The 16,864-nt window shown below is 48.9% G+C and overlaps 1 protein-coding gene across 6 annotated transcripts in view; it reads right to left on the reverse strand.

Moving 5' to 3' along the window:
• The window catches only part of LOC144128014 (sodium-dependent phosphate transport protein 3-like), an 86,053-nt gene that overhangs the window by 23,724 nt on the left and 45,465 nt on the right, over nt 1–16,864 (reverse strand). For 5 of the 6 annotated variants that reach the window (XM_077661063.1, XM_077661066.1, XM_077661061.1 and 2 more), the window contains 2 exons: nt 13,076–13,231; nt 4,592–4,677 (listed from right to left, as the gene is read on the reverse strand). In XM_077661063.1, coding sequence (XP_077517189.1) covers nt 4,592–4,677; nt 13,076–13,231 — 242 coding nt within the window. Of the gene's footprint in view, nt 1–2,059; nt 2,831–4,591; nt 4,678–13,075; nt 13,232–16,864 lie in introns of those variants that run through there. The other variant, XM_077661065.1, reaches the window with a different exon arrangement.

The following is a 16,864-nucleotide window of genomic DNA, read 5'->3' on the forward strand; positions in this document are numbered from 1 at the left end:
CTCAGTACCAGTTCTTCGGGCTCCGTGGTCATCTCCACAAGGGCTACAGAAATTAGAGTTAGGATAGCTCACCAGACTTCTTCGACTGGTGCAGAACTCACTGCTCTTCGTGTCGCCATTGAACACATCCATCAGCAGCGCCCTCAGCAGTGGGCTATTTTCACAGATTCCAAAGCTGCCCTCCAAGGCTTACAAGCTTCTCTTCGCCGTGGAGTCCATGAACAACTCGTAGCGGAAATCCAACAACTACATCACTGTGGCACAAATAAAGGGCACGACATTATCTACCGGTGGCTACCAGGACACAGCGGCATCGCAGGCAATCACCATGCGGATGAGGTCGCATGAACTGCTCACCACGACGGCAATTTTGTGTCTATCCCCTTTTCGAGATCAGACGCAGCGGGCAGGCTTCGCGTTCTGGAGCAGGACATCACCCTTGCTGCGTGGAATTCCGACCAATTTTCCAATTCACGTTTAAAAGCCTTGGACCCAGATCTGAAGCTCCGGCTTCCATCCGGCCTACTACGACGTGAAGAAACTTTGCTGTGTCGCCTGTGGCTTGGGGTAGCTTTCACCAACCATTACTCGTTCTTAATCGGTATGGCTGATAGCCCTGCATGTGCCATCTGCAGGTATAACGAGACTATATCCCACATTCTTTGTGACTGCCCTGCCTACAGTGCCAAAAGGCAGTCACTCTGCCGTGCGCTGGAGCATCTAGATCCACGCCCACTGACAGAAATGAAGATTCTCGGCCACTGGCCGCGGTGATCGTCGGCAGTGAAGGCCTCCAAGGCACTGCTCCACTTCATGAGGACTTCTGGCCTGCATGATAGGCTCTGAGTGTACCGAACACTGACTTTTCATAGTGATTCTCCTTTCTCTTTCATTTTTTTATCCCCTCACCCAAGCGTGGAGGTGGCAGCCGTCGGACGTTGGGTCCGTGCCGCCGTGACCTCACTTGGATCACCGACGCAAGCCTACTGCGTTCCTTGCAAGCGTGGAGGTGGCAGCCGATGGACTGAGGGTCTGTGCTGCCGAAAGGCACTCTTGGATAGCCTGCTTGAAGCCTTCGGCGTTTCGTGACGCCGTCGATGAGACCTGGCTATGGTTTTCCTGCCGCTGCCAAGTTCTTTTGGCTGTTGACTGGAGACCACCAGCGTCTTCCTGCAGTTTTCTCCACTCCTAATACCACCCGGCTCTCTTTTGCCGCTTCTGTCGACGCAACGCAACCCCACCTCATCTGGGACGCTCAGTACCTGGTTAACTCTTTCCTTTATTCTGTGGTGTTGTATACTTGTTGAGTGTGTGTTTTTCTTGTTTTCATTTCCGTTTCATATTGCCCCTTTCCTTTAAATTATAAATACGGCTTCGTTTTGTTTTCTCTGATCTCTTTGTTGTTTTGTTCGAATCTGCAGGCGGAAGCGTTCCCCTTGGGAAAGTCGGGGACGCGTTACCAATTCGCGACAAAGCCTCCTCACACACGACGCTCCCGCTTGTAAGGGGTGTGATGCAGTAGCGATGGAGTTCTAGCAGTACCGTGTTGTACACTGAAGGTGGCTGGGGTGGACCCTACCACTTTTCAACAGTTCTGCTACGACACTCCCGACAGTATGCATGCAATAAAGCATTTATGAAAGTATGAAAAATAATCATAGTCGCACCATTCTCATTTCAAAAGCAAGCAACCATTGCGCAGTCTTGCACCAAAAAAATATGCCATGATGCATGCAGTTCTTGGCAATTTTTTGGGATGATTCGATAATTAGATTTATTTTTTCTATCCTCTGATGTTGGAATTAACGAGCTATTACAGGCATTACAACGATCAAGCCGCTTCAGGTCTTTCCTGTCATTATATGTTCTAAAGTTAGTCATGTCTTATTTTTCTAACAATAACAATGGTATTTTCATGGTACTTCAATACTCTTATAAGTGGGTTTGACTGTAGTCAAGTTTTAACTATTACTGATAGGATTGCCATTGGAGATTTGTAGCACGCCATTAGTAACAGCCATATCAGTTTTTTGAATTTCGAAATCTCGATGCTGTGGCTCAACTCTTCTGGCATGAGCTCCGCCATGTCACTTTGGTCAACTATATGCTGGAAAGCCCACTTGCAGAATCTTGCATGACGCTGCCGAAGAAGCATGTCGAAGCATCACAACAGGGCATGAAGTCATGGAGAAATCCAACCTCTTTTGCATGGTGCATTTAACTCGCACACCTCTTAAGTGGGTGCAGTGGTGGTCCACCCATTTCAAGTTCTGGAGCAATTTTTGGAGCAGAAAAACATTCAATATGGAGCCTCTTTGTATCATGACGATAATTTTGGAGCAGCCCGAGTGCAGCACGAACGGAATAAAGGAGTCACCCAGAAGAGTTTGTTACTAACAAGATCAGATTCAGTCATGTGCAGCTAGCAAGGAAAAAAAAAAAAGAATGGTGCTCACAAAAAACAGTGACAAAACATTTTATTAATGCTGGCACTGTATCGCACACAAGTTCAGCCAAGCCTGCTTGACTAGAAGTCCAAAGGACACATTCACTTAAACCATTCTTTTTTTCACGTTGCCACTATCTCAATGCTTCTTGGAATTTTTTACAAATTCATCAAGCACGCAAAGTGAATCAGCAAGGCTGAAATTTCCTTGTTCCAACAAAGCTTGATCTTGTTGGACCTTCTTTAAGCTTTTGTTCTTCAACCCAGAAGATATGACTTCTTCAGCCCGCTTCAGGGTTCACTGACATGCAACCTTTTGATGCAACCGACATGATGCGTGAACACGAAGCAAGGTAAACTCCGGAGAGGACCTCGCTATCCAAGCTGCACGGCAAAAAATGAGCCGCAAGTCATGCACTTTTGCAAGGACTAGTGGGAGTCTTTGGCCGAAGGCGCAGCCAATAACACTGGGCGCAATGGCGTCGTCTGCTGCAATGCCTGCTGCGCATGTGCAAGCGCGCTGAAACGGCAGCCAAGTAGGGGGGGAGCAGCGGAGAGCCGGCTTCAAAAAATGACTTAACCACGTCTCTCGAGTTCTTCCCTTCCTTTATGTGCGCGAATGAACTGGCTGCTAAATTCTACCACAAGCCAGCCCACCCTGGAATGCCAACTGCGGAAACGTCTTACTAGGTTGACAACTGAAAGGCTGAATGGTTCCGAAAATAGTCATTTTCCCGTGACCGTGCCTTTTTTTTGGCGCAGCTAAGGCGCAATATTGACCAATTTGCCGCTTTTGGAGCAGACTGGAGCAGCAAAATGCGAATGTATCAGAATGGTGCAAATGGAGCATCTGGAGCACCACTGTGGGTGTAACGGCATCCATGAAAGCGATCGGAGGGCCCATGTTGCTAGGCAATAAAATAGCCTGGCTGTATAGTTTCAGTTTCTATGCATCGCCGCTCATCCGTGACGATGGCAGCTGTCAGCTTGCGTATTCACTGGTTGACCGAACCCCGCTCCGTGCGTCGCCGGTCATTTCCTTTTCCTTTTTAGAAGCAGTCTCACCCTTCCGATGCAAATGTGCACTCGCCTCGCTTACGACCACATTGTTCTTCCAGCATGCCAAAATTGTGTGTTCATCATGGGCTTGGAGCCTTCTTACATGGTTTCACCACATTTTAGCCTTTTATGGGAGGGAGGGGGGACACAAAGTGCATTTTATAAACTGACCTTCAAATATAGCTTAAGAGAACTTCTTGTTGGTCTACAATGACCTACAATGACCTTCAAATAATCCGGCCTTTTCTCCCGCTCCACTGAGTTCCGCATTGATGAGGTTTTACGAGCCTCCATGTTATTTTCCGTCACCACTCGTGTAATTTTATGGATTTAATTCTGTATGATCACCTAACAGGTTGGGTACTGTTATACTGTCTAATAAAATAGTGTGCATTTCTGTACATATCACGTTTCTTTTTATATGTTGCTGAGTAAGTTTAGTTTTATTCATCTTAACTGCAAAGACCATACACTATTTGAAATAAATACAAGTGATAGCATTTGCCTGTGTATCATTTTTTGAAGACGATATTTCAAGCCATTTTTTCTTCATATTCGTATTCGATTCGAATTCCATTCGCATCCCAAATTTCAGAATTTGCGCACCTCAAGTTAAGTTTCCCAGCTGCTTGGTTATTTTTTTTTTCCCCCGGTCCCATGAGTAATGCAATAGCGGGATTGTACTATGTTATGACCACTTCACTTACTGTAAACATCTGGACATAACAAACGAAAGGCACGTGACGGTCATATTTGTTACATATGGGCTTGGCTGTGTATGCAAGCTGAAAGCTTCACACCTTTACATTTAGCATTCTACGTTCCAGATGATGAAAATATGCTGTTAGTGCCAATTTGTCTTACCCTTCCTATTAATTACGATAATAAAACCTCTAAATGTGACTGTGAGGTGGTGGCGCTTGTTCTTCCTATTTCAGGCACCACCTGTCTTCACAAAACTTCCTCAGCAGCCTCTTATGGTGAGTTTGGGCAACAGCCCTGGTGCCACTGTTCATAAAAATTTCCTGTTGCAACAAGTAAGCTGAAACAACATGGATCAAAGAGATGACTGAACAAAGCACTCACTGCAGTCGACGATATCAGTCCGGCAACCAGGGGAGCCAACACCCCTGTGGACTGTCCAAACGTTGTGATCATCCCATTTAATGTGGCTGCAATACAAAAAGTGCGGAAAGTCCCGTTATGCCAGCTTCATCACTGCAGTCACCTTAAGCCACAATAAGATGAATGTGGTGCATCTGTAGAGAGATTCAAGCATAGCTTTTATGGATTCTGGTAAGTGCAAAGTATGTAACTGAATTTCGTGATGCTGTTTGAGTTTTGGTTTCAACAACCGAATGATGGCTGCTACATGTAAAGTGCATTTAGGTCACATGAGGCATAGAAAAAACTGCAAGAGAATCGCTGATACATGCCACATTTACATGATTGTAAGTAGACCTATTTTTTTTTTTAATTTGAAAATCCGAAGTGGGGTGGGGGGGTCGACTTAAAATCGAAACGAAAACATCGCACTATAAGTAAAGGCGAGACAAGCGAGACATCAGGCATGCTACAGCGTGGTTGCATTTTTGCTGCGCGGCTCCGTCGCATCGCGCTCTTGGTGCTGGCCTTGAGCAGATGCTATGTCAACGCGCAGAACTCTGGCATCCCCACCCCACGCGCGCGGGCGGCAGCCGATGGGGGCTATCGATAAGCAGCAAACCGGCATGAGCCCACTCCCCACAGGTGGCTCTAGATTGCATCTGCTGATAAGCAGCGGCGGCCCAATAACGCAATCACGTTCTATGGGAAGCTCAAGGATCCGACAAGTTTTTTTTTTACTTTCAACCGCACGCTCGGCGCACAAGGGAGCGTTGATAGTTGATGGAAAGGCCGCTGCTGTTCAAATCGAGGTGGCACCCCCACTCGGAACGGCAGCAGTGCCAGGGAATGTCGGTAGCCGACGGAAGAGCCGACACCATTCACACGTAATTTCTCTTTGGCTCTGATGCCTTTGACTGCTGCCGGCCGTGTTCCACAAGTTTTTAGTGCAGTGCTTCGTCAGTCACTATTTGTGCTCCAGGTCCGGCAAGCAACCAGTGCGTGTTCACGGCTACATTCAAGATGGCTGCCATTTTTTACGCTGAAGAAACGAACAGTCGTGTCCAGGCCCGCAAGTTTGACATTCGCAACGGGTGATACAGGTGTGGCAGCTGCAGCGAGGTAAAATTTTCAGCTGTTTCATGCGATGTCGTGATGTGGCTGCTTGCGAAGTGTGGGATTTCGCTGCATGACAACGTTAGAACGACGTGTTCTGGGACCGCAGTAGCGATCACGAAGGCAGCACTAGTGAGGACGATGGTGCAAGTGCGGACGAGTAGTCCAGTGACTAATACATTTTCATTTTGGAATATGCCCACGGGCGTGCCCGCGCGCAGCAGCCGATAGCATATGGTGATTAACGGCGGTCGCTGGATAATGCTATCGCATTCAACTATTCAAGGCCAAGCTTAACAACCTCGTAAGTTTTTTTTTATTTTTCGGAAATGTGGTTTGGGGGGGTCGACTTATACCCCTGTCACACGGGCACTTTCGATCCTCATTGAGTCAATGCTCATCGAACTCAATGCAGATCGACGGTTGTCACACGGCTACTTTCAAGCGCAATCGAGCTCGATCCTGCTTGACTCGATCCCGATTCCTCAAGAGTGCTTGAGGTTCCAAGCACAATCGAGAACACTCTCGCTCTCATGAAGCTATAAAAATAAACACAAGTTAACAAAACCAAAGCACAATTGTTGTTGTTGTAATTGATTAAAATGTAATACAGAACACTTTTCAGGTACTACGCCTGCTTACATGCAAACATTTGAAAATAATCTCTACACCACGCTCCAAGCTTCGCCGTCAGTGTAAACAAAGATGGCGCCCTCCTGCTCGTCGGCGCGGAAACTGGAGTGAGCGCGAGACAGCCGCTCTCATCGACTGCTGGCAGGACCGCCTAAATAATTTGCGGCGCCAGAAGAGAAACGCCGCAGTCTATGCAGAAATCGCGGAGGCGTTGCGGGCCCTTGGGTTGCATCGCACAGCAGCAGAGGTGTGCCACAAAAACCAAAAACCTGGCGCAGATACGCAATGTACCGATTTGGCTACGGATTTGGCTGCCGCTGCCCCCGACTGCACAGTGTTGCCGGACATCGCCTTGTTATGGCTGTCGGCGGAACATTTGGCGCCACCTGTCACACATGAGGGAAACTTCTCAATGAGCATTGAAAATGCCCGTGTAGCACCGGATGTTTCGAGCGTGCTCGAAAATCTCGATGCAGATCGAGCTCAATGAGGATCGAAAGTGCCCGTGTGACAGGGGTATTACATTCGAGTCGACTTACAGTCGTGTAAATATGGTAATTTTAATTCACTACAATGCTTAAACCAACCTGCTTCAAGAGCTGGAATGACAACAACATACCAGCAGTTATGTTAGTTTCTCACATGTGTCACATGACCTAAGCAGACCTTACAGGTCACAGCCTTCATTCGGTTGATGAAACCGAAATAGCGTGAGAAAAGTTCAATTACATATTATTTTATGCCAGCAGGCGACTACCACGTGGTGATCCATGTATCCTAACATCTTATGCACCAGTACAGAGAAGAAAACATGCAAATAAAATAAGATCTCTATAGTCTTTAAAGAGACACACTGTGCCCCTGTGCGAGCGTTTAAGTGCCAATTTGTATGCAAAACTACCACTGCCCTGAATCTACTATACGCCAACTAAATTAAGAACTGTGTTGCATTCCGTTCTGACTTCATAGTACTTCACGATGGTTCTTAGTGTTGTAGCGGTCACTTAAAAAAAAATGGAGGAGAAACTTAAGCTCCATCTTAAGGGTACGACGTGATCACATTAATGGGTTAATGCCCATATATGCGGAACCAGTCATTCTCTGCTTTGCATTCCAAGATCATGGGGAGTCTTCATTCTACTCCTGGCACAATGGTGCAGCGGTTAAGCGATGTGTCACTGACCTAGCAGGGGGCTGTTTCAAACATAGCCACCTGGCGGGGCTTGCGAGACACAGGTTGCTCTTTCCAAAAAACCTCTTACAACAAATAATTAATTGAACTGCCAGCTGTCATGGTGGTCAGTTTGTTCACAATCCGGTGAGCAGGTTTTGATGACGTCAAAAGGTCATTTCTCTGGAGATTTTTTGCTCACGCCGTTGCCGTAGCCGCCGGGTTTTCTGCTGAACGGGACCCTTAACGCTATCGCGTTAAATGCTTCCTAGCAGTAGTGGTACCAGTTATCTGTTTTTTTTTCTGACCAGAAAATTGATCAACTTCATCAACCTCTGGTGTTCTTGTTCTGAACATTAACGGCAAGAACTCACAATGGCCGCCCAACGTAAACAGTGAAGACAAAATGGAACCATTACTTTCAACGACTCTCCTCCCTGCCTGTTTTCTCATGTTAGCTCTCGCAAACTAATGATCATATGAATCCGCATGCACTTAAAAGCCCTTCGCGAGTTGGCAAACCACTCTGGTGCATCATTATGGGTAACTGTAATGAACCCTACTGTTAGGCCGCGCTTCACCCTTCGCGAGTTGGCAAACCACTCTGGTGCATCAATATGGGTAATTGTAATGAACCCTACTGTTAGGCCGTGCTTCACCAACACGTACAATTTTTTTTATTCCCTTGGCATGCGGTCACTGCAGGCCTCCGGTCTACGCTCCCCCCCCCCCATACCCGTGTGCCTCCCCCCACCCCCGCAAGCAGTGGCAAAGCCGCAGGAGGAACTGGCTGATTGACCACTGTGACGGCCGAAGACACCTGGCTTTGTTAAGAGCGCCAAGAAAGCATGCGAGGCGCACACAACGAGCACATGGCGCCGCTTGGTCTTAGGCAGCCTTCCCACTGCGGCAGAATGCGAACCACCTCGCATTTCGCGATGGGCCCCCTTTTTTTCTTCATTATTTTTTTCTGGCATTCTCGATGGCACCGAAGCATCGCGGTTCTCCGCTGTCTGACATTCCTGCGGCGAGATAGTGGAGCCAGTGCTTCCGCCAATTAGCTGAAAACAACTTTTCATCCTTCGAAAGGCGACGTGCGGGTGCGGCAGGGAAGGGGAAAGCATCAAGCAATAAGGAGGAGAACTCCTCCCCCCCCCCCCTTTCCCCGGGGAAAGGGTTTTCAGAATGTTTTCTGTATGCATTCCTTTTTCTTTTTACCCAAGCCCTGGGCTCGATGTTGGGCCCAACCTTCAGGGGCTGTGGCTACCTCCATTGGTTATCGAAGGTTAGGGTGGGCCTCAAATATGACCGCCCTAACTTCTTTGTTTGCAAAAGCTTTAAAATTGCATGTAAAATCATTAGAGGGCAGTCTTGTCTAGTTGAGCTAGAGGCTCCGTGCAGTGGCACGTAATTGTACAGACCTAGACTCTAACCTCGGGTCGATGAGTAAGGTCTTGTCGAGTTTCTCTGTGTGAGAGCTTTTCTTTTATGTTACAGTTTGACTGTCTGTGTGACTCAACTTGTAACGCAGTTTGCCCTTGTTCATCCTGTAAATATATTTTCTCTTTGTCTTCATCATCTGGCATCGATCATCGTCTGCTCCTTCAACACCGTCGAATTCACGTTTGGAGAGGTCCTGTGGCCCTCCGAAGAAACGCTAAGAAACATCATTGAATTTACTGGTGCAGTCACGACAGTATTCGGCACCCTTACAAAAGCAAGCAAGAAGACCTCGGGCGGCAGCAGCAACCAAGGGACGGCTGTGCGAGCCACCTTCGAGGACGACCAGCCAAGGCGTAACATTCGGGCTCTGCGGTACAACCTGCAGCGACGCTGGTGCCGGGTGAGTGGGATTTCTCGCGTCTGGTCGAGGTTGGCTTGGCTTGTGTTAGGGATTTGAGGGTGTAGGCGTTTAAGATCTCGAGATGCATGCCGCAGCGAGATCGAGTTCCCAGTATGCTCTTGCAGATACACTCGAAATTGAAATGCGTCGGCTCGAATTAGAAGAAATTGAAATTCAGCGGCTCAAATTCGAATTCGAGCAGAAGAAACTTTAAATCTTGTGGGAGGAAGAGAGAATAACGAAGGAAATCACGCGGCAGCTGGAGGGCGGCAGGCAGGCTTCCGCTGCGCCCGACTCAAAGGCGCAGCGCAGGTCAGACCTAGGCCCCGTTGCCGTGTGCTCTACCGCAGGCGGCAACTTGTCTCGCTCCCAGACGGAGGCTCAGAACGAGCGTCGGAAGAACGTTAGGAGCTCATCGCAGAGAAGAGCAGCGGCTCGCGACGCAAGGCCGCAGGCGCATTCGGAGAGCTTAGTGGCAAGGGGTGCAGCACAGATAGAGGCCGTGACATCACTCGAGACACTGCATGGAGGCGGCGGGCAGTCAGACGTTGCATCCGTAACTAAGGAGCAGCGGCGGCCAGACCTAGGCTCCAGGGCATATCCCACAAGTACGGTAGAGAGCGACCCCTCCCGGCATTCGACGAGTCCACAAAGTCAGGACGAGCGGAGTACGGCCAGCTCTTTGCAGCGATTGACGGAGACTGACAGCGTAGTTCGCCAGGCTCAGCTCGAGCAACCAGCGTCACCAGAAGACGAGCTCAATTGCGCAATTAGCACAGTGGCGCAAATGGCAAATTGCGAGGAACCGAAAGAGGTTTCGGAACTATTTCCAGCGATGCCGCCCCACCAGTTGCCGCCGTCCTTTGAAAAGACAGTCGACGCTGATCTAACCGCGGTGAGCGCGGAAGAGCAGAAGCCAGGAGCGAAAACGGGCACTCGAGAAGAGAGCCTGTTATACCCGGCATGTCGCTCAGAACCTTGCAACGAAGGGCAGCCGTCGGAGGTTGGCGGCAGCGACGCAGACTCCGCTGTCGGCGGTCATGTTTCTGCACAGCGAGCTGATAAGGCAGAGGGGATGTGCGACGCGCCATTATTTGAGATCGCGCGAGAACCCCAGGAGAGCAGCTGCGGGAGAAAGGGAGTAATAGAGAAGGCGCAGACGATGCTCTTCCAATTAGCCCCTATTCCAACAACCCAGATCAGGATAACAGCCAAATAGATATATTCGCGGCAAAATCGCTGGTCAGTCACGAGAGCAGCTTCACAGTGCGTAGCCCTAACAACTCGCTACCGCTAGTGGGAAGGTGCGAGTGTGAACTAGTCTTGCCAACGGCGTCACCGTCAGGGCAGAACCAGATCAGGCAAGAATGCGGCAGTGGGATACCACATGCACCAAAGCACCCAATTGTGCTGCAGCGGGAAAAACGCGGTGAGTGCGCAAAGTCGGCGGGCCGCCTTTTTGCACGAGAAAGCCAGAACATAACCTCTGTTGGGTACTATGACGAACAACTTTACCAGGCAGCACCGACTCGCGAGCTGCCGCGAAGGCCGCGCACGCCGTACCGCAGCACTGGAAGCCCTGCGATCCGTATTTGGGACAGATCGCGAGGCATAGCCAGGCCAGCCACGGCCAGCGTGAACGTTCCCGCTCACCTAACGGGGGACGTGCACGGAACTGTTCAGCGCCGTCAAAAATTGTTGTAGACACTTGCACGACAGTGGACTTTGGTGTGCTTCTTGTGCGTGGGTGTCCTGTGTGTAACTGTGCTGTGCGATGGTTAACGGACTTGTGCGCCGCTACCAAACTGTTTTTTTATGTTTGTGTGTTGCGTGTCAGTTATTCTGATGTGACACTTTTTTGCCATGTCGTGATTTGCATGCCGTCATGTTCCAGTGTTGTGTATTCCTTTATTTTTTTCTTGCTAGTGTGTCTGGCTATAACCCCGCACCAGCGGATTTGTGTGCCGCTGTGGCAAGAAGTTGTTATCGCATGAGAAGCTAAGCTTGCAGGCTTAGGTTATTGCGGCCTTTATTTGGTTTTGCACAAATGAGCGGACTACAAGCTCATTTAGCATCTTAGGGGAGACGTGTAAGGCCGCGCTTCACCAACGCGTACAATTTTTTTTATTCCCTTGGCTTGCGGTCCCTGCGGGCATCCGGTCTACACTCCCCCCCCCCCCCATACCCGTGTGCCTCCCCCCACCCCCACAAGCAGTGGCAAAGGCGCAGGAGGAACTGGCTGATTGACCACTGTGACGGCCGAAGACACCTGGCTTTGTTAAGCACGCCAAGAAAGCATGCGAGGCGCACACAACGAGCACGTGGCGCCGCTTGGTCTTAGGCAGCATTCCCACTGCAGCAGAATGCGAACCACCTCGCATTCCACGATGGGCCCCCTTTTTTTTCTTCTTTTTTTTTCTGGCATTCTCGATGGCACCGAAGCGTCACGGTTCTCTGCCGTCTGACATTCCTGCGGCGAGCCAGTGGAGCCAGCAGTCCCGCCAATTGGCTGAAAATTTCATCCTTCGAAAGGCGACGTGCGGGTGCGGCAGGGAAGGGGAAAGCATCAAGCAATAAGGACGAGAACTCCTCCCTCCTCCCTCCCCCCCCCCCCCCCCAACCCCCCTCCCGGGGAGGGGGTTTTCAGAATGTTTTCTGTATGCGTTTATTTTTCTTTTTAGCCAAGCCCTGGGCTCAAAGTTGGGCCCAACCTTCAGGGGCTGTGGCTAGCTCCATTGGTTATCGAAGCTTAGGGCGGGCCTCGAATATGACCGCCCTAACTTCTTCGTTTGCAAAAGCTTTAAAATTGCATGTAAAATCATTGGAGGGCAGTCTTGTCTAGTTGAGCTAGAGGCTCCGTGCAGTGGCACGTAATTCTACAACCCTAGACTATAACCTCGCGTCGATGAGTAAGGGCTTGTAGAGAGTGTTTCTCTGTTTGAGAATTGCCTTCGTCAGTTACAGCTTGACCGTCTGTGTGACCCAACTTGTAACACAGTTTGCCCTTGTACATACTGTAAATATATTCTCTCTTTGACCTTCATCTGCACATCTCCCTTCATCACCGCCGAACAACAACGTTTGGAAGGGTCTGCACCCTTCCGAAGAATCCAACGGACCATCAAAAAATTACTCCTACTGTGGCTGCTTTCAATCGGGCTGCACCACACGTTTGAAAACCTCAATCGGCAAGAAGCATTCACATAAATATTGTGTCACATTGCCTATGTGGAGGCCCACATAAATATGTGTAATCTCTGTCAAGAGACTTCAGGCCACTAGGTTTCCTTTCCTGCCATGCACTGGAGCATTCAAAGCATTCATCAAACTGTAAACTTCCGCAAGGTGAGGAGTACCCTTGTCTAAGCCTTTCAAGGCCCTTTGGTTTTTAAGGGTGGCATGAGGGCTTCACTACACGGCTCAAAAGCAGACCATGTGGCCTGAAGACGCTTGACCAACATTGTACATTTTTTTTCTTAGCATCCTGCCACTTAAGAAATTTCTCAGCTTTATGGAAGTTCCTAATCCTCACAACTTTGAGTGTGGAAATAATGAACGAACTGATGAGTGAGTGAGTTAATGAAAGAATGAACGAAACTTGTTACATATGACACACAATACCTGTGCAGCCATTACAATGCAGCAACATGTGTACAATAACTGAACAAAAAAATGAGACTGATAAACAACTGCAGTCACACACCTGAATACATGGGGGCCACATCAACAACCGCGGCAGCGTTGCCCGCAGTGAAGGCACCCAGGGTGACCTTGCCAACAACGAGCAGCGCCAGCACAACCCAGCAGTTGGTTCCCACCACGGTCAGGCAGAGAAGGCACAGTGTGGGACCAAAGTTGGCTGCGGGAGCCACACATCGCACGAAACTCTTAGGTCAAGTACCCCGTGTAATGCCTGAAATATCCTGCAGAGTCACAGCTTGTGAGATCAGTGGAGTAACTGTGCTCTACAAACATTTCTGAAAACAGTGTGATTTAAGAAATCTTTCCCAGGGGCAGCCTTTGTGCTTTGCTAAACAATGCAGTTACTGTATATACATACTATACTCACGTAATGAACCCGCCCCGCACTTTTGTCGGCAAGAATTTACTTTTTTTTTCAGCCTTAAGCCTTTTGTAGCAGTTCCTCAGTTTTCGCTGCCGTCTGCAGCGCAGACCTTGGCAGCACGCTAAGATGCTGACCGCAGCCAACATCAGCGAGCGTGCGCAGCGCAGACCTTACCAGCGTGGCAAGCTGCTGCTCGCTGCCGACAACATTATGTTTTTTTTTTTAATATTTTGAGGAGAGCTCCTGCCAGAGGGGTGGGGGGTGCTGCATGCTCTGCAAACTTCGTAAACTCTGCAAACTTCTCGTAAAAAATGCGCGCCTGACCTTCAGGGCCCCTGTTCAGCACATTCGCGTTATTTCGCCGCCACAACTGGCTGGTGCCCTCGACTACCACTAAATTGCTGGATCGCGTCAAAGTGAACGACACGACACGAACGCGTCTGACCGCGTGCGTTTTATGACGACGGAAGAAGGGACGGGGGTATGATATGAAATCTCTAACATTCCACAAAAATTTGTTGAAACTTTTTTTTCCCGCACAATGATCCTCCCCCCCCACTGATGTCAACTTTTCTGGAAAAAAGTGGGTTCATTACGCGAGTATATACGGTAGAATACGAAGTTGTTTGATGAACATTTGAAAAATTTATTTCTGGGAAATGGCTGACCTGAGTAACATATCAAGGGCTTTCGCTGACAAACCAGAAAAACAATAACAATGACATGAACAAAACAAAAATAATTAAAAGGAAAACAGACAACGTACCACCGCATTTTCAATGTGGGTACAAATAATACTTTTGAGGTCGCAAGGCAGAGGGTTTGTGATTTGAAATCGGCGAGCTCCATTTTCTAAATGGTGCTTGAGCATCTTCTCATCAAATATATTATGCCCCTATGGTTGTGAGGCACTGTATCAAGATCAGGTATCTGCTAAAATTTTTGCTCATTAACAACGGTGTGTTTGGTTTTAATATTTTGCAGAGACAATAATAACTACTTGATCGAGACACTTTCGTTTCACTTCATTTATTTAAACTGTCCAGCCCTGATCAAGAGCCATTTAAGCCAACTAGTTCCTTGTCTGCTCTACTATTTTACAAATGGGTTCACTGCAAATGGCAGAGCACAAAAGAGCGGACAGCAAAAGAAGGGTGAAAAAATTACCGCATAATGCAACTTATAAGTTGACTCCAAATAGAAGTTGGCGCGCCAACTCTATCCAATTGCTGCCCCCAAAAAAGTTGGAACTAAAATATAAGTTGATGCATACCCACACGGTGCACGCACCGCTCAAAGCAGTAAACACACAAAAATGCAATCGCAAAGACAGCAGTCAAGAGACAAATGGAAATCAAAGGCGATAATCCGGCATCCTCGCATGCAGCCCGGCTGAGTAGTGATAAACCCAACAACCCGGTAGTTTAGGATTCGAATTCCAGCATGACACATGGTCTGGACACTGCCAAAAGTTTGCCCTCGGGCTGTCTACTGTTCGTATGGAAAGGAGAGTGCTAGCTCGAGCGAGCCAGATAAACACGTGCAATTTGAATTTTTGCTACCGGAACCAAGGTTCCTCAGTATTCCCAAGCGACTGAAGGGTTGGCAAGGTTGTTCCGGCCCCTAAATCAGGTAACACTCATTCCCCCAATAACAATCGCAATATATCACTCACAAGTATTCCATGTAAAGTTTTGGAGTATATGTATATTCTCATCTCGTCAATTGCCTTGAGTCTAATTTTTTCTTTGCGGCTGAACAACACGGTTCTAGAAAGACGTTCTCATGCGAAACACAACTTATATGTTTTACTAAGGACCTATTTACCCATGCTGACATGAGCTTCAATGTAGACGCGTTTTTGGACTTTGCAAAAGCTTTCGATACTGTTTCACATGTTCTCCTAATTTTTAAACTTAGCATGCTTAACACTGATCCAAATGTACTAAACAGGATTAAAAGTTCTCTATCAAATCGAACTCAGTACGTTCCTGCTAACGACTGTTCATCTCACATTTCCGTAACATGGGGCGTACCCCAAGGATTGGTACTGGGACCTCTTCTCTTCCTTATCTACATTAACGACCTTCCTAAATGCATTTCCCATTTATCTATCAGGCTTTCGCAGATGACTGCATCGTTTATCGCAAACTAACTGACCACACTGATTCTATTAGGCTTCAAGATCTTACAAGCATATCTAACTGATGTGATAAATGGTTCATGCAACTAAACGCTAACAAATGTAAAACAACGCATGTATTGCGATGCACTAACATCACTGACAACATGCGCACTTACTTTCTTCGCGACATTTCCCTTGAATCCGTCAACTCTGTGGGGACCTGCCATGCAGCCCCCTGTGTTTGCTTTCCCGCGAGGCACCGTGCAGCAGCAACCTCACCTCGAGGAGGAACGCATTCCCTTGTCAGTTACATTAACTGGCAAGGGAGGGTGCCAGCGTCGCTGCGCGTGAGACTGCTGAAGCCCGCGCGCGGGAGAGGGGGCATGAGGTTCTTTGACGGGGATCGTCGGCGCAAGCGGACGTGTCACTCGCGGCTCCGCTCTTCGCCGGCGGGGCGAGGAAGTGACGGGAAGACCCGGTCCCGTACTCGTCCCGTCCGGCCTTCGGAGTATCCCTTGCCCTAGCGTGGGTGAACATTCGCTCGGAACCTTGCTGGCGAGTCAGACGACTTCGATTCATTAGCGTACCTTGTTGCTAGCTGGCATTATTATTGCTGTAGCAATAAATGCATGTTTGTGTCAGCCAATGTGTCGTTCCTTTGTTGCCTCAGAGCAAGGCCCGCTGTGGTTGGCGCGCGCTCGGTAGCGTATGCGATCACGGGGTGGGGTCCGGGCGGCTTTGAACCGTGTCAGCCGTGATTAAGCGGGGAGAAACTATTTATCTCCCCAAATTCAACCCCACATCTAGCGCCCAATGTGGGGCCCGCTCTTGGAACATTGGACGACTGTCGGTTTGGTTCCAGGAACGCTTTGTCTGGACTTGACAAGTGCTAGGCCTAGAGTGAATTTTGATCGCTAGGACCTGCGGCATGCTTTTTTGAGTGCGAGGTGTATTGCTCTGCAGCATGTTTGAACTTTTCGTCATGCTCAGCACATTTTTCCCTGGAGTTTCTTAGTGAGAATCACTTGGTCCACATCGAGGGAGCGCGAGGCCTAGCGCCCGCGGAGTTGCCGAGCCCGAAGCGAGCGAGTATGGAAGCCGCATGGGTGGTCCGAGTTTCTGTATATATATTCTCTACTGTCTCTTCTTCGACTCTGGGAGTCGCGGCTCCGGGAGCCGGGTGGCCTGGGGCTGCGGGTGCCGCTACGAGCTCGCTGGTATTGCAGCTCGGCACCGGGCGCTCCGACACCGTCCGATACGGTGGGTGCCGACCGCTCAGAAGCTGCTTTGTGCAGTGAGCA

This window comes from Amblyomma americanum, chromosome 4 (assembly GCF_052857255.1).
Source record: "Amblyomma americanum isolate KBUSLIRL-KWMA chromosome 4, ASM5285725v1, whole genome shotgun sequence".
Classification (NCBI taxonomy): Eukaryota; Metazoa; Arthropoda; class Arachnida; order Ixodida; family Ixodidae; genus Amblyomma; species Amblyomma americanum.